The sequence below is a fragment of the Lithobates pipiens genome, unplaced genomic scaffold (assembly GCF_037356315.1).
Source record: "Lithobates pipiens isolate NorthernLeopardFrog02 unplaced genomic scaffold, aLitPip1_a1.2 Scaffold_23, whole genome shotgun sequence".
NCBI classification, from domain to species: Eukaryota; Metazoa; Chordata; class Amphibia; order Anura; family Ranidae; genus Lithobates; species Lithobates pipiens.
Window position 1 is genome coordinate 280,185,649 of NW_027507785.1, and position 24,078 is coordinate 280,209,726.

Here is a 24,078-nt window from a genome sequence, read left to right on the forward strand (position 1 = left end):
GCATTTTCCATACAGCAAACTGGAGGCTGAGGTAAGTCTGTCCTAAAATATAGAGAAAGCTTTTTCTTTTCTGCAACAGAGGTACATTAATGGTTTATTGGTACATACGAAAGCTGGCATTTAGAAAAAAATTGTGAACTTAGCCTTTAAATTTATGTTATAATTCATAAATTATTATTAGGGATTTAGACAAGGGCTGCATAATTGATACTGAGATGTATAGAGATAAAGCTTTCAAACAGGTATCTGATCCTCGCACATACATTAGATTTTAGCAAACTTTTTTTCTGCTCCTAGACACTGAAGCTCAAAAATCACTAATAGCCAAAAGTAGTGTGCATGAACACATAGGATAACACTATTTAGCTTCTAGAAGCAGGAAAAAAAATGCTAATAGCTTCTAGGAGCCAAAAACCACCAAATGCAAATAAAAGCCTTTATTCAAAAATTGACAGGTACTCAAAGTGGATACAGAGAAAAACATTGAAAAACCAGCAGCAGTTGGTGGGTGTGATCTGTGATGATATCACCAGTTAAGCCCCACCCAACATATTTCATTGGCTAAAAACAGACTCCCCTACTCATAAGTGGATGGTAAATCTCATTAAAATTCAGAGGTAAGTACAACATTCAAAAATTCCTCTGCAAAAACAATGCAATGGAAACATGTGATTTAAGCTCCATCTTGTGGATCTAAAGAAGATTACTCCTCAAAATGTAAAAAAATAAAAACAAGAATAATAGGGGGGAGTTTGAAGCTTTAAATGAATTATAAAAACAAGTTAAATAGACTTCCTTATAAACACAGGGAAGATTAAACAAAAAAATCAGCTATTACTTATAAAGCAGTTGAGGTCCCACTCTATATTTAGTCCATAAGGACTATGTTTTAAGTAAATAAATCTAGTAGGTTTCAAGATGCAAAATCCCTCTCACACAGTGGCACCCCCTCCAGTGGGGAGTGAAACTATCTACAGTATACCAACCAATTTTAGGGAAGATGAATCCTTATTATGCTGGAACGGGTAATGCTTTGATAGGTTATGACACCTAAATACCTTACTGATGTTTGCAAAATGCACATTAAGCCTAACCTGCAGAGCCTTTGCGTTTCTCCCAACATACTGAAGATCACAGATTTGGTGGAGCAAGAAATTACTCACTCTGAAGATGTAACTCTTGGTTCTGGTGCTGCTTTTTCCAATACTTACACACATTGCACCTTCAAAAAAAAAAAAAAAAGTTTTCAACCTCCAAAGTTACTTTTGGAGGTGGTTCAACAACAGTAGGAGAAACAAAATCCATCAAGGTACTAGCTTTCCTGAAGATAATCTTCATATGTTCAGGTAACATAGGGCCGAGAACACTATTATATTTAAAATTTTTCCAATGTTTGTTAAATAAATGGTCCTAGCAGAAAGGATGGACTTTAAATTCAAACCATTGGTACCATAGCAGTATATCATGTATGAATTGCCTAGATTACCCCTTTTAACCTGTCCATTGCAAGTATTTGGCTTCCCAGACTCAGAGTGCCCAACCAGGGCTCTAAGAGCCTATCAAATTTTTTTGGACATCCTCATTATAGTATACATTTTTCCTTCAAAATGGTATCGGCCTGGATCCAATTAGAGTGGGTAAGAGTGGCACTAACTCTGCGCTGTAAATTTTCTAGCTCAAGGCGCCCCAACAGGTCATGTTTTCAGGCCTCCCATTATTTTGAACAGGTGATTTAATCAGTTTCACTGCCTTAGTAATTACCACAGCCGTTTCAACTGAACCTCCTCCATCACAGTGTGTCTGCCCACCCTTTCTTCTCTCCCCCATTCTAATCTCTTCCTCTCTGCTTAAGACTCCTGTATACCTTTAGCAGGGCAGATGCTGTACTCAGTCCGTGTGTCCTCTTTCCCTGCCTGCCCGACAATTTCATCCTATCAGCAGGGCAGGGGACAGGAGACAGGAGCAGCTCCGATCTGCAGCTCCTCCCGCCCCCTGCCCTGCTGATAGGATGACCTCATCAGCCTGGTGGAGGAGCCAGGAGAGGATACACAGGAATGGCTGCACAGCAGGTGGTGAGTGGTGACCGCGGTCGTTGCTCACCTGCCACTGTACAGCCCGGTCAGCAACAGGCTGGTGACCGGCACCGGTCCATGGCCTGGGGACACCTGTGTTAAACTACATTGGCTCCTTTGGAGGTTAGCACTACAGCTGCAACTGCTCCAGCCATAGCACCAGAGAGATGAGGCTGTGGGGGAGCAATTGGATGGAAAGAAGAACCTGGGGGGAGCGAGAGATACGATAAGTAAATGTGCTTTGTACTGGTACCCTAGTCAAAAAATGAGCATTTAACACTTTGTATTCACTTGAGTATTATTGAATGGGTTATTATTGTAGCAGGAGTGGGGATAATTTTTCACATTGTTAGTATTCAGTATTTTACAGTACACATTAGTATTATAATTTTTTTTGGCACACACAGTGTACGCTATCTTTGCTTCTTAGCGTAGAGCAGAGGGTGATTTGGTCTTATTTTATGTTACATACTGATATATAGATCCATAGAGTGCCAATACAGACTCCTTTTTTTTTTAGGGTGAAACTCTGAGAAGTTCTGCCAATGGTTTAACCACTAAGGTTAGAGAATGGGATATAACAGGAATGGGATATAAAAGGGATTAGAAATGCTTCCAATTGGGTGTATAAAACTCGAATGCATGTTATAATGTTATCTCCAATGCTGAATTTGCACAAAACACTATAAAGTAGGGCCATTCAATGGAATTGAAAGCCATGTGTGTCTAAGGCCACAATACATTGTGAAGCTGTAGAGGTGTTAGGAAGTTGGAGGTTATTTAAAAAGTCTGCGACTATAAAAGCGATATTAAATCCAATACCAAAAATGTAACATATTGCATCTTGTCAATCATTAGATGTGGTGGTTGCATTCGTTCTCTTTTAGTTCGTTGTCATCATAGGCTCAACTACTGATTTGGGCAACAAACATGCCATCCTCTCCTCATCTCCATTATGTAGTGAGGAGGAGGTCCAGTGCAGGTGAAAAGGGAACCAAGAGGGGCGTGGCCTGGGCGGCAGGGCGTGAGGAGTGTTGAACGGGAGCTCCTCTTGCCTAAACTCCGATATCACATATCCTGAGGCATTTTCCAGCTTAACACACCCCGCACACGAGCAGAACGATATCCGAACCTCACGGAGGCTATGTCGGCACCGAAAGTGGAAAAGGAAGCGGCTGCAAAGCTGGGAAAATACTGATATGCAGAGAGAGCGGCCTTGGGGGAAAATGGTGCAGAATCTCCGGGAGACTCGAGGGCGGAGGACACTGCAAGGGTGTTAGAAGCTATTTCAAACTGCAAGAGCACGTTGACCTGTAAGATCGAAGAGGTTAAAATTGATGTGTCGCTGATCCGTCAAGACCTACAAAAACGTAGGGATCGGGTCGCGGAGATGGAACATCGCATAAGCCGGGTGGAGGACGAGATGCCACCATTACAGACCACCACCGAAAAACTACAGCACCAACTTAACATGGTTTTAGCCAAACAGGATGACATGGAAAACCGTCTCCAATGATGCAACCTGAGATTTGTGGGACTACCTGAGGGTACTGAGGGCTCTGACCCCCCTCTTTCCTAGAGAACCTACTTGTGACAACATTCAGGCGGGCTGAGTTCTCCACGTCCTTTGTCGTAGAATGGGCCCACAGGCTGGCGGCGAAGCCTCCTCCGCAAGGTGGACCTCCCCGGACCTTTATAGCAAAGATGCTTAACTTCCATGACTGTGACGCGGCCCTCCTTCTTACCAGACTGAAAGGTAACATAACGTTTAAGAGCGACGAGATCAAGGTCTTCCCAGACTTTTTTCGGCGGAGGTCCAGAAGAAGACAGCGCACTTCAATGAAGCTAAGAGACAGCTGAGGATCCGCCATTATTTCTACGCTATGGTTTTCCCGGCCAGACTCGAGGTCACCGCCGAGGACAGAGCACATTTTTTTTTGACACACCGGAGGCTGTCTTTGTGTGGCTGGAGAGCAGGGGTCTTTTTGCACTCGACAAGGTACTGTGCTTTATAACGTTTACCCTGAGACACCCGGGCCCCCAGACTACCACATCTCCTACTATGGCCTATCCCCCCCCCGCTACCAGACTCCTTGCCATCCCCCATGATGTTCTCCCCTTCTCTCATAAGACTATCTACTCAATTTGCTCATGCTCGTGGATGACAGGTATTGACTCTAGCCCTGTGTATATGGTATGTAAGGCAGGCCGTTACCCGTCATGACTACCGGGACATGGACCTTATTTTTCATATCCTCCCGTTTCCTGAATGCATGTTACCCGTATGATCCAAAACCGGTGGTCTCACACCTCGCACTATGGTTTGATCTGCAGCAGACAACTGCCCCCTTAGCTGAGGGAACCCTTGTGGGCCCTAGGTTTTTCAATACCAACTGCAATGGTTGCTATATAGCACAAGTGATGTTTCCCCGGTCTGGCTGAACTGGGCAAACCGTGACAGGCATTGGCTTGGCGTGTGGCCCGGCCGGACAGACCGGAGTACGAGTTTACGGTTTGTTTTGGTTTTATGTTCTATTATTATGCAATGTAAAGAAGAGTATTACATCTTGGTATCTGCTCCGTGTGCTGTATTATAGATACGCTGGGGCTCTGTGCCCCGTTGGGATGCGGCTCAGATCACATAATCCTGTCCTCGTAGCTCCAGGCCCCGTGGGTGGTTCTGTGGCTCTCCCCGCTTGTGGGGTGGGCTGGGGTGAAGGCGCATTGGCCCTGGGCGTTGGGGACACGAACAGCTACACGCACTTGTTATGCCTAAGCTGAAATGTATCACATGAAACGTTCAGGGACTCAGGGCAAAACCAAAGGGAACTGCTGTGTTGTTGTACCTTTAAGGCCCAACGTGCAGAGATTATGGTGCTGGTTGAAACCTATAATAAAAGGGGTAGGGTTGCGCTATGGAGAAAATTGAGTAACAATTGACAAAGGGGCTGCCACTACCAAATATTACCAGCCTGATGGGTTGGAATAAAGCGATAAAACAATAGTGGTAGCTGTGGCGCTCTACCTAAATAAAAAATTGTAGGTGGTATGAAGTAATGTGACACAGTTTGGTGAGAATAGGAAGGAAAAAAAAAAAAAAACTGAATATATCCTATAATCCAAAATTCACCATAATTAAAATCTACACAATATTAATTAATTAATCAAATGTGCAAATTGAAAACTAAAAGTGCTAGTGATCAAGTGAAAATGTACATCTATTAAGTAAAATTTTTATAAAAATAATAGTCACAGCAATGTGCAAAAAAAGATATTCACAACTATGTGCAATAGAAAGTGCTAGTGCTCAGGTGCTAAAAGACACTAATAATAATCCTCTGTTGAATACCATTACCACAGGAATTGGAATGTCCATTAAAGCAAAAACCAAAATCTCAAAAAATTCCAAACAGATTAAAGTGACTGGTGCTCAGTGTTGAATCTTGAATTGAGACTGGTGCTTTTTCATGCATAAGTCAAATTGCCGCACTCACCAGCTCCCCTGCCTCTGCAGGGGTTAAAGCGCCTCCACAGTGTGAGCCCCTGTGTCACTATGTAAAGCTGGTCCGGTTATTTCTCAATTACTCCTCATTCCATCAAAAATGAGATATCCATAGTGTGATATTGTAACAACTTATTGCTTTATTAAAATCCAAAAGTGGCTACATTACTTCATACCACCTACAATTTTTTTATTTAGGTAGAGCGCCACAGCTACCACTATTGTTTTATTGCTGGTTGAAACCCACCTTATGGGCCAGCTCATGTTAACACTCAAAAAACCCTGGGTAGGATGGCTGTATCAGGCTCACTATGCTGCTGCTAACGCCAGAGGAGTTTTTCCACAACATATAACTCCATGTCCCGCATAGATCTTATACTGATATCACAATCTATCCTTCCTATACTAGGGGATGTAGGTTTTAATCCCCGTGTGCTCTCTGACCACGTTCCCTATTTGGGTTGAGCTCCGGCTGGACTCTCCCCCTGCGACCTATACCTGGAAGCTCAACCCTTTTTGGTTGACGGCTGTATCGGGCATGGCGGAGGCTGGGAACGAGTGGGAGTTTTTCTTCCAAACTAAACAAGGCATGGCACCATGCGAGGTGGTATGGGATTCTTTTAAGTCTCGTGCACGCATGATATCGTCCAACCGTATCTCCAGGTATAGGAGGACCTCGTCTCAAGTGGTCAGACAGGCATTGGCAGATATAGAAAGGGAATTTACTGCTGATCCTTCCCCCCTCTAAGGCTGACCTTCTAAAATTACAGTCAAAGGTGGTGAATAGTCTACTTTTTGAAAAACCTGAACGAAAGATATTTTATTATAAACAAAGAGTGTGCGAGTGCGGGGAACGTGCAGGACGCCTTCTGGCATACCTTGCCCATATGGATCATAAGCCTCCAACTCTGGTCTCGCTTCATAAAGCCGATGGCTCAGTGGTGAATGACCCTGAGGAAGTGGTGGAGGAGTTTCGCTCCTTCTTCGCAACTCTATACACATCTAACGCCAATAACCCCAGGGAAGAAATGGGGGCACTTCTGACCAATATAGAGCTGCCTACACTTTCTGAGCCCCAGACTGAGATGCTGGAGGCCCCAATTACCAAGGATGATATAGCAGAAGCCATGTCCAATCTTAACCCCTCAAAAGCACCTGGATCTGATGGTCTCCCCCTAGAATTTTATACCACATATGCTGACACATTGATCCCCAAGTTACACAAACTATTTTCCCACATATTCCAAACCGGGTCCATGCCTACCTCCATGGGTGAAGCCTACGTCGTTCTCATACCCAAACCAGATAAAACCCAGAAATACCCGAGTCCTACCGCCCAATATCCCTACTTCAAATAGATATTAAAATCCTAGCTAAGGTTCTGGCCCTGAGGTTAAACAGGGTGATCTCTACCCTGATCCATCCAGACCAGACTGGTTTTATGCCAGGCAAAAATACGGCATATAACCTCAGGAGGCTCCACATGAATATGCAAGCTGAACATGATCAGGTGGGATCCAGTCGTGGTATCTCTCGACGCCGCAAAGGCTTTCGACTCTGTTGAGTGGGAGTAACTTTGGAAATGCTTGAGTCGGTTTGGATTCAGACCTAACTTTATTAGGTGGATCCGACTTCGCAGCCCTAGCGCTAAGATATTGGTCAACGGGAAAGTCTCTGCCCCCTTTCCACTCTCTTATCCCCTCTGCTGTATGCCCTGGCGGTGGAACCCCTTGCATCTTCCTTTAGAAACCACGCAAACATTTGGGGCCTGGTGGAAGCCAGTAGGAAGGTTTCTGTCAGACCATCTCACACAGTTATTTATCCTGCACAGATCATACTTGACCCTACTACAGATCCGGTTACAATCCACAATGTCCTAGATGTGACAGCCCCTCCGGTACCTTCTTTCACCTATTATGGTCTTACCCAAAAATACAGGACTACTGGTCGCAAAGTGTTAAATTTATTCACAACGAGATGGGATCCCCCTTGACCTTATGCCCTAAACAATGTCTGCTGGGTATATTCCCGGACCCAGACTCGGATACATTTCATAAAATATTCTTGCAAGAGTCACTATTCACAGCCAGACTACTGATAGCGAGAAAATGGTTGAGGGTCTTGCCTCCAACGATCCTGGAATGGATAGCTGCTATTAATGTTTTGCCGTATTAAAAAAAAAAAAATAAATAAAAACCTATGCCCCTAGGGGTTGACTGGCCAAATACAGGAAAATCTAGGACTCATGGTTAGGGAATGCAGCTACATGCAATGTGATCCCCGATTGACCCCATCAATATAGAATTTCTAATATCTCCGGGCAGAATCCCTACCCCGGATACATACCCTGCACTTGGCCTCCCCCTGTGGGCATATAGCCACCTGCTGAGTATAAGTAACGCAATCTGTTATGTATTACAAACCTTAAGGTACATCCTCAACTACGTCTGCTGCTTAATAAAGTGATCAATGCTATGTATTCTTTATCACATGACGCTGATGCCAATGTTGTTATATGCTTGTAACTGTTTACTTTTCCAATAAAAACTATGTTATTTGTAAAAAAAAAAAAAAAAAAAAAAAAAAAAAAATTTATATATATATATATATATATAAAGAGAAGAAGAAAAGGGAACCAAGATATCTGATAACATTTTATGGAGTTTCAATTCAGCTTACAGTAAATCTGTCTGAAGAATGCGTGACATTTTAAGAACATTTGATTTTTTTTTTTTTTTTTTTAATTGTCAAATCAATGACCATTTCTTACCATCGTGAAGAGTAAATTCAAAAGGAGCAGGATGGAATTTTTTTTCTCAAATTAACAAAATCACTAACAGTGCATGTTTTTATTCGGGGAAAGTGCATCCACCCCAAAATCAAATGCTTAAAGCAAACAAAATTTTGAAGTACTTTTGAACAACATTCAAAAAGTAATTGAATGTATCGATCATTTTTATACAAATATTTGTTAGAAAATCTACTAAGGAATACCCAGCTAAATTTACAAACTGGATATCAGGATCAACAGGTATTTATCTGTACTCAGAAAAAAAGACCCACCACATCTTAAGCTGGATACACACTATATAAAAAAATAAAAATCTTAAAAAGGAAATGTATAGTGTGTATCCAGTTTAAGGACTGGCAAGCAAGCTGCAATGTATTACATTACCTTTTTTTGTTGACTTTAGATACGCTTTGTTAACCCAATAAATATTCCCACAACAAAAGTCGTTTATTAGCTTTATTTAAAAAAAAAAAAAAAGAAGATCTTAGGAAGCTGATGACTAAAGGAGGATATCATGCGGTGCTTCAAGTAGATGAAAGGATTGTATAATTCTGTACAAAAATCCTGAATACCTAAAACAAAACAACGGTCTCTGCTCATTCATTGCCACGTCTACTCTTTTTATGACTCTTCTTTGACCTATAAAAAAAATAAAAAAATTATAATATACACATCTTACACACAGCTGCTTTATCAATCCTTTCGCTGTCAGAGCAGCAGTCACCCAATATTATTCATTTTAGAGCACATATAGTGCCTTTCAAAAGTATTCATACTTCTTGAAATTTTCCACATGTCATGTTACAACCAAAAGCATGAATGTATTTTATTGGGATTTTTTGTGATAGACCAACACAAAGTGGCACAGACTTGTGAAGTGGAAGGAAAATGATAAATGGCTTTCAACATTTTTTACAGATAAATATGTGAAAAGTGTTGCGTGCATTTGTATTCAGCATCCCCGTTCCCCGAGTCAATACTTTGTAGAACCACCTATCACTGCAATTACAGCTGTAAGGCCCCTTTGACACTGGGCTGTCTGTTTTGATGGACTCTGCTCAGCGAGGATCGTTCCGTTGATCCTCGCTGAGCCGGCACACTGCGCAGAGACGGACCGGTCAGATCTCCACTCTACGCTATGGGGAATTGGATGAAAATGGATCCGCCTTTCCGTTTTCATCCGATAGACGGATGAAAAATAGGGTTTCCATCCGCCTGAATTTAGCGGAGCGGATGTCAGCGAACATGTCACCACTGACATCCGTCACTCCATGGAACTGTAAAACTGAACGAGCCCATGTGAAAGGGGCCCAAGTCTTTTTGGGGAGGTCTTTACCAGCTTTGCACATCTAGAGAGTGACATTTTTGCCCATTCTTTGCAAAATAGCTCAAGCTGTCAGATTGGATGTAGAGTGTCTGAACAGCAATTTTTAAGTCTTGCCACAGATTCTCAATTGGATTTGGGTCTGGACCTTGACTGGGCCATTCTAACACATGAATGTGCTTTGAGCTAAACTGAGCTGTATGTTTCGGGTCATTGTCCAACTGTAAGGTGAACCTCCATCCCAGTCTCAAGTCTTTTGCAGACTTCAACAGGTTTTCTTCCAAGATTTCTTTGTATTTTTTGGTTTGACTCCATCCATCTTATCATCAACTCTGACCAGCTTTCCTGTCCCTGCTTCCCCACAACATAATGCTGCCACCACAATGTTTCACAGTGGGGATGATGTGTTCAGCGTGATGCACAGTTATTTTTCTGCCATTTTTTGCTTTTAGGCCAAAAAGTAAAATTTTGGTCTCATCTGACCAGAGCACCTTTTTCCACATATTTGCTGTGTCCCCCACATGGTTTCTCGTAAACTGCAAATGGGACTTCTTATGGCTTCCGTTTAACAATGGCTTTCTTCTTACCACTCTTCCATAAAGGCCAGATTTGTGGAGTGCACGATTAATAGTTGTCCTGTGGACAGATTCTCCCACCTGAGCTGTGGATCTTTGCAGCTCCTTCAGAGTTACCATGGGCCTCTTGGCTGCTTCCCTGATTAATACTTTATTTGCCCAGCCTGTTGGTTTAGGTGGATGGACGTGTCTTGGTAGGTTTGCAGTTGTGCCATACTCTTTCCATTTTCAGTTGATGGATTGAACAATGCTCCATGAGATGTGCAAAGCTTGGGATATATTTTTTTTTTATAACCTAACCCTACTTTAAAAAAATTCTTCAGAACTTCATCCCTTGCCTGTCTGGTGTGTTCCTTGGCCTTCATGCTGTTTGTTCACTAAGGTTTTCTAACAAACCTCTGAGGGCTTCACAGAAAAGGTGTATTTATACCGAGATTAAATTACACACAGGTGGGCACTATTTACTGATTAGGTGACTTCTGAAGGAAATTGGTTCCACATGTTAAAGAGGAAGTAAACCCTGATGAGTTTACTTCCTCTTTCATTCCCTGCAAAGGCAAAGCATAATGGACTACTATGCATCGCATAGTAGCCCATTATGTGTCACTTACCTAACACAGGAGCCAGCGAAGTCGCCGCTGTCCCCTGTAGTCCGCCGCATCCATCTTGTTGGTGGCGTCTCGCAGCTCCGCCGCTGTCATTCGGCGAAGCCGCGATGACGTCACTCCCGCGCATGCGCACGGGAATCGACACGTGCGGCAGCTCCATTCTTGGAAATGCCGCGCTCAGTGCGCCTGCGCGCCGCTGTCTACGGCGCACGGGCAAATATCTCCTAAACCATATAGGTTTAGGAGATATTGCTTGGACCTACAGGTAAGCCTTAATCTAGGCTTACCTGTAGGTCAAAGTAGTTTTAAAGGGTTTACAACCACTTTAAAAGTATCAGAGTAAAAGGGGGCTGAATACAAATACACACCACACTTTTCAGATATTTAAAAAAAAAAAAACATTTAAAAAAAATAAATGGATTTATAATTTTTCTTTAACTTCACAATTATGTCCCACTTTGTGTTGATCTAGCACATAAAATACATTTACGTTTTTGGTTGCAACATGACAATGTGGAAAATGTCAAGGGTACGAATACTTTTTCAAGGCACTGTAAATGCAATACATTACCCAATTTCTTGGTAAAATATACAAGGTGAGGTAGCACTGAGTTAATAGATACCCAACATTCCAAATACTTAAAATTTGCATGCACCTGTGAAATGGCATTAAACTTCAGTACCCTATCATTTTCATAGGCGAACCTTAAAAGCCCCCTCCAGCTCATCAGTTTTGGGTTATTCTGGTGCTCACATTATTTCTCACTCCGGCAATGTGTCACATGAGTATCGCAATTTAAAGTTTTCAGGTGTAGGCGCCCCAACACGTGTTTGTGGGGTGGGGCCACACAAATTTTTTTGGGGCGGGAATGGTGTGCAACTTTTTTTTACAATATAAAAAGTTACGGGGGGGTGTGTGCAAGTAATCAGACACCTGCAAAAGGCACTGGACTGCTTCCATCTGACAGCCAGATGTCGGCTTGTCAGGTATACACACACTTCTGCCAGGTCGGTGTGACATATGGACATGGCAGTGACAGGGTTAAATGATACTTATGAGATATAGCAGTTAACATCAAGCGCAATTACCTCTCTGGCGACTTAGAATGGCTCCTGTGTCTGTGACTTCTGTGGTGACCTGTTGATATAAATATTAAAATTACAAAAAATCAAAAACACTGCGCTACTAAAATAAGACTAGCAGCTAATACTCAAAGTTATAATAAATGTGAAAAAACAAAAGTATAGTGCTGACAAAATAGGTCCGAAAACCTTAGAATACAATTTTAAATAGGTGCAAATACCTAAACTCAAAAGAAAACTTTGTACTGAACAAGTGCAAACAGCAACATGTGCAGAGTGCAATCCTTAATGTTGTATACATACATTTAAGTGGACCCATGCATAGACTGACAAACTGTTGTTAGCCTATTTTTTAGGATTCATGTCATGTGTTCTCACTTCCATTATATTATCTATGCACTATTGTATGTATACAACATTAAGGATTGCACTCTGCACATGTTGCTGTATGCACTTGTTCAGCACAAAGTTTTCTTTTGAGTTTAGGTATTTGTACCTATTTAAAATTTATTCTAAGGTTTTCGGACCCATTTTGTCAGCGCTATACTTTTGTTTTTTCACATAAATGTTAATTAGCAGTATATATTTTCAAACCTCCACCTAATACCACAAAGCAATGCAGAACCCAACAAGAATGCGTCAAGTGATGGCATGCACAACAGCCATCAGTACACTGAAATCAGATTGGTTGCTATGGGTTACTAAACTACCCCACTGATCTTTGCAAGCTTATCGAGTTACTACACTATAATAGAGTGCTATGCTGTCACCATTTTCCAATTGTTCATAAGCTGCAAGGTAAAAGTGTACGGTAAATCAAATGTGCATCAAACATTTATTTGCCGTGAACTTTAATAGAGGTGTTTATCTGATTGCATTACAGATACGTTTCTTAGCGCAACCATCACATTATATAAATCAAGGTATTCTTTTTAAGAATATATTACAGGTTCTTTTTAAGTCATCTGTAAAAGACAATAAAAAAAAAAAGTAGCCAAGGAGCTCTCTCTCCCCTTACCCCCCTTGTGCAATAAGTGTAGGCTTGACTGAAGCTAAACTAAATCTGGTTTATTGTGCCATAAAAAAAAATAAAAAATAAAATAAAAAATAAAACATTTACCTGGAGATTTGGATTTGGACCTGTGACGTCGTTCTCTCGATCTGCTCCGGTGTCTCCTTGGACTTTTGCTCCTATGTCTTTCCCGGCGTGGAGGCGATGGACTGTGGGTAGAAAGCAAAACAAGTCTATAAACTCCGTTCAGAAAAATAAATAAAATTGTACCACCTTGTGGCCGTTTTGCCATCTGGATTTTTCTTTAAAATGACATAATGGCACTTTGGGCAAATATTAATAGAACCCTTTAACTCAGTTATTTAGAGTTTTGCTTTAGCCCAACAATGAACACGCTACAGGATGAAAGATGGGGAAGCTCCCTGGAAAATGCATAAAAATAAGCTTTACCAGGAGAAAGGACTTCCAGGTAACATGTACAGGCAGTCCCCGGATTACAAACAAGATAAGTTCTGTAGGTTTGTTCTTAAAGAGGGAGTCCACTCCGAATTTTTTTTTTTTTATTAAAAGCCAGCAACTACAAATACTACAGCTGCTGACTTTTAATAAATAAACACTTACCTTTCCTGGAGTCCAGCAACATCAGCAGCCGTGGTCAAGCAATTGCTTGGCTCCCGGCTGCTGCCGACGCCATTCTCGGTGAGGGAATCAGAAAGTGAAGCGTCACATCTTCACTTCCCGGCTCCCTACTGCGCATGCGCGAGCCGCGCAGCGCAATGGGAATGGTCTTCGCTGTCTCTGGGACCCATGTGTGTCTCAGCAGACATTGCGGCGGGACAGGAAGAGGCATAGGACTCCCGTGGGAGTCTATGCCCGGAAGTGGGTGCAAATACCTGCAATATCTGCACCCCCCCCCCCCCCGAAAGGTGCCAACTGTGGCACCGGAGGTGGGGGAGGGTTCCGATGAGCGGAAGTTCCACTTCAGGGTGGAACTCCGCTTTAAGTTGAATTTGTATGCAAGTTGGAACATGTACTTTTTTTTTTAGGTGGAACTCCAGCCCAAAATAAAGTATTTTTTTTTTTGGATAGCATAGGGAAGGGTTAACACTCTTGTAATATTGGTTTTGCTGTTTGACACTTTCTGTCCCTGTGACAATTGAATTTAGAAAAAAAACTTTGGGCTGTTGTGGAAACAAGGATTGGTGATAAAGCATCAGTGGAGACACCTTGCCCCCCAATATGATAAGAGAATTTCCCTTCTTAGGGTGCATTTCCTCTCACTTCCTGTTGTCTCCCTCCATTTTCAAGTGTGATTCATATGTAAAATTGGATGTATATAATTCGGGGACTGCATGTACATGCTACTGGCTTACCTTTTCCTTGTGCCTAAAGTCTCATATGTGTACTATGTACTTCAGTGAAATCACTCCCGGAGCACGTGGCATGAGACCCAGAGGTCAAAACACGACTATTCACCTGTAGGCACTGTGCTTCAGCAGAGATTATGCGATGCTTTGAATATCAATTAAGCAAGCCTTACCTGCCAAACACCCCAAACCAAATGCCCTTTTTTCTGGAAACATCTTCCATAATTTACTAATGTGTCACCTTGCCTTCAAAAAGGAGCTAGAGAACATAGTACATTTTTTTCAGATACTCACCTCCTTCTCTTGGGTGAGCGGCTACGCCTGAAACAAAAAATAGAATAAAAAATTCAGTGAGGAACTTCAACAAAACATTAAATGTGAATAAGGGTGCATCGGACAAGCACCTATTGCAATATCTAAAATTGCTAAGGGAAGTACAACGAACATTCCAAGCAACACAGTCCACAGAACTTCACAATGTTACAATATAGGCAAATTCTGTGAATGACTGAAGCAGGATTTTCAATAAACTAAAACAGAATTTGTATATAAAAGAATTCCAGGTGTGCAACTGGATATGCATATACCATACCTGGGAGATCCCTCTGGAAGCCAGAAATCACTATAGTAGACATTGCTACTCAAGTGAAAAATAGCTGTTGTAACGCAGGTCAGCGACTAGACCTGAACCTAGTAGATCTCCCTTAACTTGTGTCTGTTTGCCCCATGTTGGTATGTTGTCCACTGTAGCATTTGCAGTGGCAGAGCAGTGAAAGACTGTAAGAGGGATTACCTGGACACAGTTGCCCAGCTTAAACATGTATTGCAATTTATGTGAACTAAAAATGTCTGTTTTTCATTGCATAGTTTGTTGGAAAGGGTGTATAACAGTGTGCAGAGGCTCCATCCAGAATTTGTAGTGTTAACATGTGGTCACACCCCTATAGCACCTGGTAGTTTAAATACATGTACAAGCTATTAGGATTTGAGAACAGGTATATCTGGTCTCCTGGTATGCGAGGGTGCCTGGGCACTCCTGTATCTACAGCCTGATTGATGTGTATACATAGTGTGAGATCAGAGGCACTGCTGCCACTAATTGCTAGGATCAGGAGATTTGGTGATGTCACTATTGTGCAGCTCACTGTTCTCCTGGCTCACAAGAGTAAAGCCCTGCCTCCACCAAGATGGCCGCTTTTATACAGAAACAGTGCAGATCAAAGCATGGCAAGTTAGTAATGGGTAAACTATCAGCGCCAGAGAGACTACAAACAATCCTGGTGACTATTCCTTTGCCCTCGGTCTGCTCTTTTTTGGCATGGCTTTCAGAGTACCGTTCCTCTTTAAACACACTCTCTGCTATGGTTATCCTACCTTCTAGGTGAGCGGCTGCGGCTCCTCCTATACCGAGGTGAAGGGGATCTACGTGGTCGGTCCAGATCCCGGTAACTTCGTCTGTGATGATCTGGCGAGGGAGCTCTGCCCTGTGGCACATAATAAATACATGTCAATACAAGCTGGTAGAATTTACGCCTGGAGGAAAATACGCACAAAAAAATAAAAACGTTATTCGCCTTAGTCCATAGAACATATTTCTACAACATCTTATGGATGGATTCTAAAACTGCAGATATATTATATGGTGTATGTAAAATGTATTGCTCTATTAGACCACAAATTAACCTTATCATCGTCGTCATCCTCTTCTTCACTAGATTCCACATCATCCATGTCTTCTTCCAAAGCGCTGACACGAGGGTCTAACTGTTCAGTCTCTTCAAGCACATAGCGTTTCTGCCATTCATAAAATCACAAAAAGTCTAAAATTAAGGAGGTTTGCAGGCAGTTCTCACTTTAAAAAAAAAAAAAGGAGGTACACCAATTACATAAAATGAAAGAAGCTATTTTTGTTAGTCAAGCCAGCGCTCACTAGAATGCATGCAAACAAATCGCTACAAGCATCCTGAAGGCTTCAGTCACAACCAAATTAAGTTAATTTTTTTCTTTGCAGGTAGGTACCTTTGACATAGGTTACTATAAACTCATTGGCCTACCACGTATGTATTCATTTTTACTACCTGCCTCATATAAAGTCCCAACTCCCCTTTTAAACTTCACTATTCATCCCCATGGAAGGAATACTTTGATGGACATTGTACCAAAAATGCAGCAAACAGGGTTTATTCTGAAAGCAAATCTCCAGGAAAAAAACAAAAAACAAAACACCACACACAGAACCAATGCTCCCATCCACACATTTGGGGTAGATGGGGGAATCCTTTCTGCTGTGTCTTTTTATTCTGACAGCAGGAATACTTCCCCGCCATAAAAAGTACAATGATCATCCCTGCGGCACTGATCCATTAGAAAAATAGCAGCAGTGGTCACACATGGATCAAAATTCTAAACTTGCCAAATTTCGATCCATAGAATGGCCAGGTTTATTTAAATATTTACCTTAGTCACTATTTGCGTTTGCCACACTGGGAATCCCAGGGCCAGGAATCTACTGATTACTACTATTGGGTGAAGGGATATTTAGCTTAACTGCTTCCATTCTTATAACAATCAGTTTCCATTTTGTGTCTCTCTAAATCCACTTCACAAATAGATATGCTTGAGTATTGCTAATCTAGTTTAATTTCTCATAATTTAGCTACTATTTACTTGAAATCATGTGACATTTTATAAATCAGAAAAAACTGATTCACTTTTGTCATAGACTGTAGTTGTATTTGATTGGACAATCTGAATGACACGTTCAAAGGGTGGTAGTTTCTGAAAGCCCCTTTAAATATTCACACCAAAGAATAAAGATTTAGATTTGCTTGGAGAGACTTAGTTGTCTTGTATCATTGTCTCAATGGGCTAATCTCACAGGCCTGTGGGGATTGAAAGTCACACCTTAACAGAGATATTGAGGGTTAACTCACCCCTAGACAATCTACATTCCTATCACTGGGATTGACAGCTACAGGCGGATAGCAGCAGACAAGTCCGTACAACGAAATCACAGGCTGTCAGCGTCCACAGCTATGCGTGCCCGTTTGCAAAGCCAGAAATTACCCATGGGGGATGGCTGCTGGACACACACATATTACGTCCAGCCATAGTCATGTGAACAGGCATGGATAGATGTGGTTACCAGCAGCCTATCACTGCCATGTACAGGTCCTGTCCCTGTATTGTACGTGATGACACCAAGGCCCAAAGACCGGAGTGTCGGGAGGAGGAGAATACTGGAGCAAGAAAACAGATAAGTGAAAGACACATGTGAAACACCATAGACGAGACCAGCAATTAACTCCTACCCCCTGAAAAGGGGAGGGGCTTAGTGCAAGGGTGGAATTCTTATATTTCCTGGAGCTGGGCTTTAATGCACCACACCAAAGAGGTATGAATGTATTCCGCGGCATGAGGCAAATTATATTTTATCCCTTTTTTGGATTGGGCTCTTGTATGTAATACGACAGAGGCGTCATTTTCAACTTGTCAAATGTTTGACAGACGCAACACAAATCCTTTAAAAAAAAAAAAAAAAAAAAAAAAAAAAAAAAAGAAAGAAAGAAGGAAGGAGTATCTAATCTCACCAGGAGGCGATTTTGTACAGGGAAACAAAAACATTACCGTTTATTGTCAGCTAAACTGTAGGCAAACTATTGCATACATAGATGATATGCATACAAATATCTGTTATACCTAGCAAAATAATTAGTATTTCTGTTCATCCAGTCTTAAGATTTGCACAGCTCTGCCACACTTTACAGCCTATAGTCTGACTCGGCAGGATACCGGCTTTTTCTCTGCTGCAGTTAAGCAAAACTCACAGTAACCGATCTTGTACTTCCCCCAACCTGTTATTGGACAGGATTCTGCTTCTATCAACATGCAGCTTGCTAGTACATAAGCCCTCCAGCACAATTGAGTGTTCAGGGACTGCAAGAAGATCATACAAGATCATACAAAAAAATAAATATAATGCGGTATTATTAAAATTATTAGCTGGATTCATTTGAGTCTCTTTTTTTTTTGTAGTTCAGTATTACATGGCATATTACAGGAAGTCCTTGGGTTACAAAGATAGGTTCTGTAGGTTTATTCTTATGTTTTTAAACAAACCCAAGTTCCAAGCTCAGCTTACCAACCAAAAGAAACAAGATATACCTGTGCTCAGATCGCAGTAGCTTGTACATGCATATGATCCCATGTGCTAAAAGGGTGTGACCGCATGGTAACACAAAAAACACTGGATGAGCCCTCTGCACACTGCTATACTCTCCTTCTAGTAAACTTTACAATAAAAAAAATAGGGATATTTCGTTCACACATTTTGCAAAGAGTGTTTAAGCTGGCCAACTGCATCAATGTAATCCCTTTTCAGACAGTTCTACTCTGCTTTGCCACTACAAATGCTACTCTATAAATCTGGGAAGCACATATATAGTGATAGATAGATGATGAGCCTGGAGGGAGCCCACTAATTTAGTGTTGGGACTGCAGATAATACTGGGGTGCCTTGGAGTGGCTCTGCAGCTTACACATGTCTTTGAAAAGGTATGCAAACTAAACCCCCGTTTTTAACGCTGTTAGGAGAATTCGGTTGGCTGCAGGCTGGTTGGTAAGTTGAGCTAGGAATGTTCTTTGGTTTTGTTTGAAATGCATTGCCCTTCCCTGTGCTCCTTGCTGCAAATGCCAGTTATAGGGGGGGGGGGGGGTAATGGCCATTTGTACTGTTCTTATGTATTGTATGTAAGAGGCAACAGAGTGAGGCGGCGTACACACGGGCGGACTGTCTGCCAAAACTAAGTTCGTCAAACAGTCCGCTCAAACTTTTGAATGAACGAACTTGCCCACACACGGCACCTTTTGAGCGGACAAATACGGCAAACTTTGTTCGTCGTACTAAGTCCGCGCAACTTTTGAAATGAACGGACTCGCCCACACACGAGGGAACAGTCCGCTCATTTTGAGCGCGTCTCCAGGTAGGCGGGGCCCGCGACGGAGACGTCGCGGGCTCCGCCGCCTGGAATGGACTTAAAGGGGAACCCCAATGCCGAAAAAAATCGGCGTGGGGGTCCCCCCAAAGTCCACAACAGACCCTTGTCCGAGCACGCTACCCGGCCGGCCAGGAAAGGGGGGCGAGCGAGCGCCCCCCACCCCCCTCCTGAGCCATACCAGGCCGCGTGCCCTCAACATGGGGGGTGCCTTGGGGAAGGGGGGGCCGCGCGGCCCCCCCACCCCAAAGCACCTTGTCCCCATGTTGATGAGGACAAGGGCCTCTTCCCGACAACCCTGGCCATTGGTTGTCGGGGTCTGCGGGCGGGAATGAGTATGTGAATGAGTATGGGGTACAATGTACCCCTACCCATTCACCTGTAAAATAAAAGTACCCAAAAAAACAACACACGAGATAAAATATTTTATTGCACAGCTCCGGGGTCTTCCGTCTTCGGGGGTCTTCTCGCCGGACTCCTCCGCTATCTTCTTGTAGCTCTTTTGCTAGCGGAGGAGTCCGGCTTTCTTCCTCCCCGCCGCCGGCCTCTTCTCCCGACTTCGGGGGTCTTGTCCCCCTCTTCGGTTCTTCTGCCGGGCCACCGCGCCTTCTTATAGCTCTTTTACAGGCGGTGGCCCGGTCTTCTGTCGCCGCCGCCTTCCGTTCTTCTTCTTCTTCTCCAGGAGATGTTGACACGTCGCTGTCTCCGGCCAGAATGCCAGAGCCGCGCTGCGCGGCCACTTATATAGTGACAATGGGGCGGTGTCACATGGTATATGTCACATGGTGACCCCGCCCCCTTATGATGTCATAGTCCCCATGTGACATCAACCCATGTGACCAACCCATGTGACATATACCATGTGACACCGCCCCATTGTCACTATATAAGTGGCCACGCAGCGCGGCTCTGGCATTCCGGCCGGAGACAGCAACGTGTCAACATCTCCTGGAGAAGAGGAAGAAGAGAGAAGAGAGAAGAGGAAGAAGAGGAAGAAGAGAGAAGAAGAGAGAAGAAGAGAGAAGAAGAGAGAAGAAGAGAGAAGAAGAGAGAAGAAGAGAGAAGAAGAGAGAAGAAGAAGAGAAGAAGAAGAAGAAGAAGAAGAGAAGGCGGCGGCGACAGAAGACCGGGCCACCGCCTGTAAAAGAGCTATAAGAAGGCGCGGTGGCCCGGCAGAAGAACCGAAGAGGGGGACAAGACCCCCGAAGTCGGGAGAAGAGGCCGGCGGCGGGGAGGAAGAAAGCCGGACTCCTCCGCTAGCAAAAGAGCTACAAGAAGATAGCGGAGGAGTCCGGCGAGAAGACCCCCGAAGACGGAAGACCCCCGGAGCTGTGCAATAAAATATTTTATCTCGTGTGTTGTGTTTTTTTTTGGGTACTTTTATTTTACAGGTGAATGGGTAGGGGTACATTGTACCCCATACTCATTCATATAGGGTGGGGGGCCGGTATCCGGGGGCCCCCTTATTAAAGGGGGCTCCCGGATTCCGATAAGCCCCCCCGCCCGCAGACCCCGACAACCAACGGCCAGGGTTGTCGGGAAGAGGCCCTTGTCCTCATCAACATGGGGACAAGGTGCTTTGGGGTGGGGGGGCCGCGCGGCCCCCCCTTCCCCAAGGCACCCCCCATGTTGAGGGCACGCGGCCTGGTACGGCTCAGGAGGGGGGGCGCGCTCGCCCGCCCCCCTTTCCTGGCCGGCCGGGTAGCGTGCTCGGACAAGGGTCTGTTGTGGACTTTGGGGGGACCCCCACGCCGATTTTTTTCGGCGTTGGGGTTCCCCTTTAAGTTCACTCCAGGCGGCGGAGACGTCGCGGGCCCCGCCTACCTGGAGACGCGCTCGAAATGAGCAGACTTTTCTCCGGGCGGGAACAGTCCGCTCATTTCGAAAGTACAGCGGACTGGCCCACACACGGGCGGACTGTCCGCTCAAACCAAGTTTCAGCGGACAGTTTTTCGGAATTTCCAAAAAACTTTGTTCGTCAAACTGTCCGCTGAAGCCCACACACGAGCGGACTGTCCGCTGAAACACTGTTCAGCGGACAAAGTTGAGCGAACAGTCCCCGCGTGTGTACGCGGCCTGACTCCAGACCTGTTTTTAAAGCAGACCTTAGTAATGTTTTCATCTTTCCATCTATTAAATCTTCTGCCCTTGTTGTTTTATCTTTGGATAATAAAAACACTTTTTTTTTTCTTCCAGTAAATACCTTATACAGCCCACTTCCTGTTTCTTATCTGGTCATTAGCCTAGGCTTATGACATCATGCACAACTCTCGCTCTCACTCTTGTGCGTTTGTCAGGAAGGGAGGAGTTGAGTCAATGAGAGCTGCAGAGCTGGAGGTGTGCATCTGTAAATCCAGAAAGTGAACAGGCAGCAGCTTAAGCTACCCACAGTTAAAATGGCTAAAGCCAGACTTAGTGGAGGGAGATTTCTGCAGCACGTTTGGCAAGTACAGAATCACAGTATATATAGAATAATAAGCAAAGTGATTGGAGAAAAGCTTCAGAATGGCAAATATGTTTTTATAACAAATTATGTGACCGCAGTTCCTCTTTAAAGCCGGAGTAAACCCGCTGAAGTTTTTTTTTTTGACCTGCAAAGGAAAAGGCATAATGCACTGCATACTAGCTCATTACGAAATACTTACCTTAGAACGAGGCCCCGACATCTAGCCCGATGCACGCCGAGGAAGCTGGCATGTTCCCTCGGCGTGTCTTCCGGGTATCGCTGCAAGTGGCCGGAGCCACGATATCGTCACTCCTGCGCATGCATGCGGGAGATTTCTTTCCGTCAGGGTGCGACTTCTGCTGAACTTTCAGTGGAGAATCCCCTGTGTGCATGCGGCGCTGCAGTCAGTGGCGCATTGCGAGGGCAATATCTCCTAAACCATACATGTTTAGGAGATATTTTTTTTTACTTACAGGTAAGCCTTATTATAGGCTTACCTGTAGGTAAAAGTTCAAAAAAATTACTACACAACCACTTTATGTCAGTCCTCCCAGCAACCGTTTTTCAGTGCAAAACCAAGAACTGGCAGTGAAAACTCGGTCTTCACACTGGGACTGCACTTCCAGCACAAACATCAGAATAAGGAACACCTCTGTGATGCTGCATATACAGTGGAACTTTGGTTTCTGAGTAACGCAGTTAACGAGCGTTTTGAAAGACGTACAACTTACTTCTTTTTTTTTTTTTTTTATTCAGACTCAGTTTGCGAGTGTTGTCTCGCAAAATGATCAGGATTCAAGCTAATGGGGTGTGCAGTACCGCATTTGGCCAGAAGTGCGGGGGCACCAGGGACACAGAACAGTTCGGAGACGTTCATAAATACATGGAAACACTCTGTTCCCGAGGCTCTCTGGGACCCCCCCCACCTCTGGTTACATGCGGTATTGCATGTAATAGAGGTCAATGTGGAACAAATGATCTTAGTTCCCATTGACTTCTATGGGGAAACTCGCTTTGATATGAGAGTGCTTTGGATTATAAGCATTCTCCTGAAACTAATTATGCTCGTAATCCAAGGTTCCACTGTATGTGTGATACCAGCATCAACTGATTTTTTCATTTTTATGATTCAATACAGTACTCATTTAGTTATGTTAGAAATGTAACTTATAAAATGGTTTGTTGTTAAAGCAGAATGCCAGGCAACCCGCTTTGTATAAAAAGGTGAAATCACTCTGCTCTTGCCTTTGCAATACTTCACGTGTATTAGGTTTTTATAAAATTACCTAGAGTACTGTTCTTCTGTCTGGCAGTGTTGGTTTCAGGACAGTCCCAGCACACGTCTGACAGTTTATTGGATATCATAGAGAAGGGTTAACACCCTGTAATGTTTTCCTGTCTGTATCTCTGTTCAGAAGATTTCGTTTCACTTTCTGTCCCAATTGGATTTTTAAAATTTTGGATTGTTGGTGATAAAGCTTCAGTGGAGACACATTTTTCCCCATGATAACTCTTACAGGAGTGAACTTCCCTTCCTAGGGGTAGATTTCCTCTCACTTCCCGTTGTCTCCCTCTATTCATAAATATGAGTCGTATGCAAGTTGGATGTGTGTGTAACTCAGGTACTGCCTGTACACGATTTCATCCAAAGAGACATCTGGGGTTAACGTTGACAGATGCGAGAAAGCAAAAGAAAAAGCTTACCTGTAACCGAGGTAATATGACGTCACACACGCGTTCAGTATGCAGAAGCTGGTCTATGAATTCATCTACATGCATCAATTCAAATTCTAAACAGAGACAAAGATTACATTCATTTATGAATTATTAAAAAAAAAAAAAAAGTTTCCACAATGCAGTGCTCAGATAACATGCACAGAGCTCTATATACAGTTGTGCTCATAAGTTTACCTACCCTAGAAGAATTTATGATTTCTTAGCCAATTTTCAGAGAACACAAAACAAAAACTTTTCTTTCACTCATGGTTGGTGTTTGGCTGAAGCCATTATCAATCAACTGTGCTTACTCTTTTTAAAACATAATGGCAACAGAAACTACCCAAATTACCCTGATCAAAAGTTTACATACCCCAATTTCTTAATGCCGTGTATTGCCCCCTTTAACATCAATGACAGCTTGAAGTCTTTTGTGGTATTTGTGGATGAGGCTCCTTATCTTGTCAGATGGTAAAGCTGCCCATTCCTCTTGGCAAAAATCCTCCAGTTCCTGTAAATTATTGGGCAGTCTTGCATGAATTGCACCTTTGAGATCTCCCCAGAGTGGCTCAATGATATTGAGGTCAG

The 24,078-nt window shown here is 43.3% G+C and overlaps 1 protein-coding gene across 1 annotated transcript in view; it reads right to left on the reverse strand.

The window, feature by feature from the left end:
• Positions 1-8,807: 8,807 nt before the first annotated feature.
• PRPF38A (pre-mRNA processing factor 38A) overlaps positions 8,808-24,078 on the reverse strand; it is a 33,722-nt gene continuing 18,451 nt past the window's right edge. Inside the window, exons 4-10 of the mRNA XM_077453328.1 lie at positions 23,479-23,564; positions 16,018-16,128; positions 15,709-15,818; positions 14,629-14,655; positions 13,076-13,176; positions 11,962-12,010; positions 8,808-9,004 (exon numbers count right to left, since the gene is read on the reverse strand). Of these exons, the coding sequence (XP_077309454.1) occupies positions 8,962-9,004; positions 11,962-12,010; positions 13,076-13,176; positions 14,629-14,655; positions 15,709-15,818; positions 16,018-16,128; positions 23,479-23,564 (527 nt within the window). The 3' untranslated portion in view covers positions 8,808-8,961. The remainder of the gene's footprint in view (positions 9,005-11,961; positions 12,011-13,075; positions 13,177-14,628; positions 14,656-15,708; positions 15,819-16,017; positions 16,129-23,478; positions 23,565-24,078) is intronic.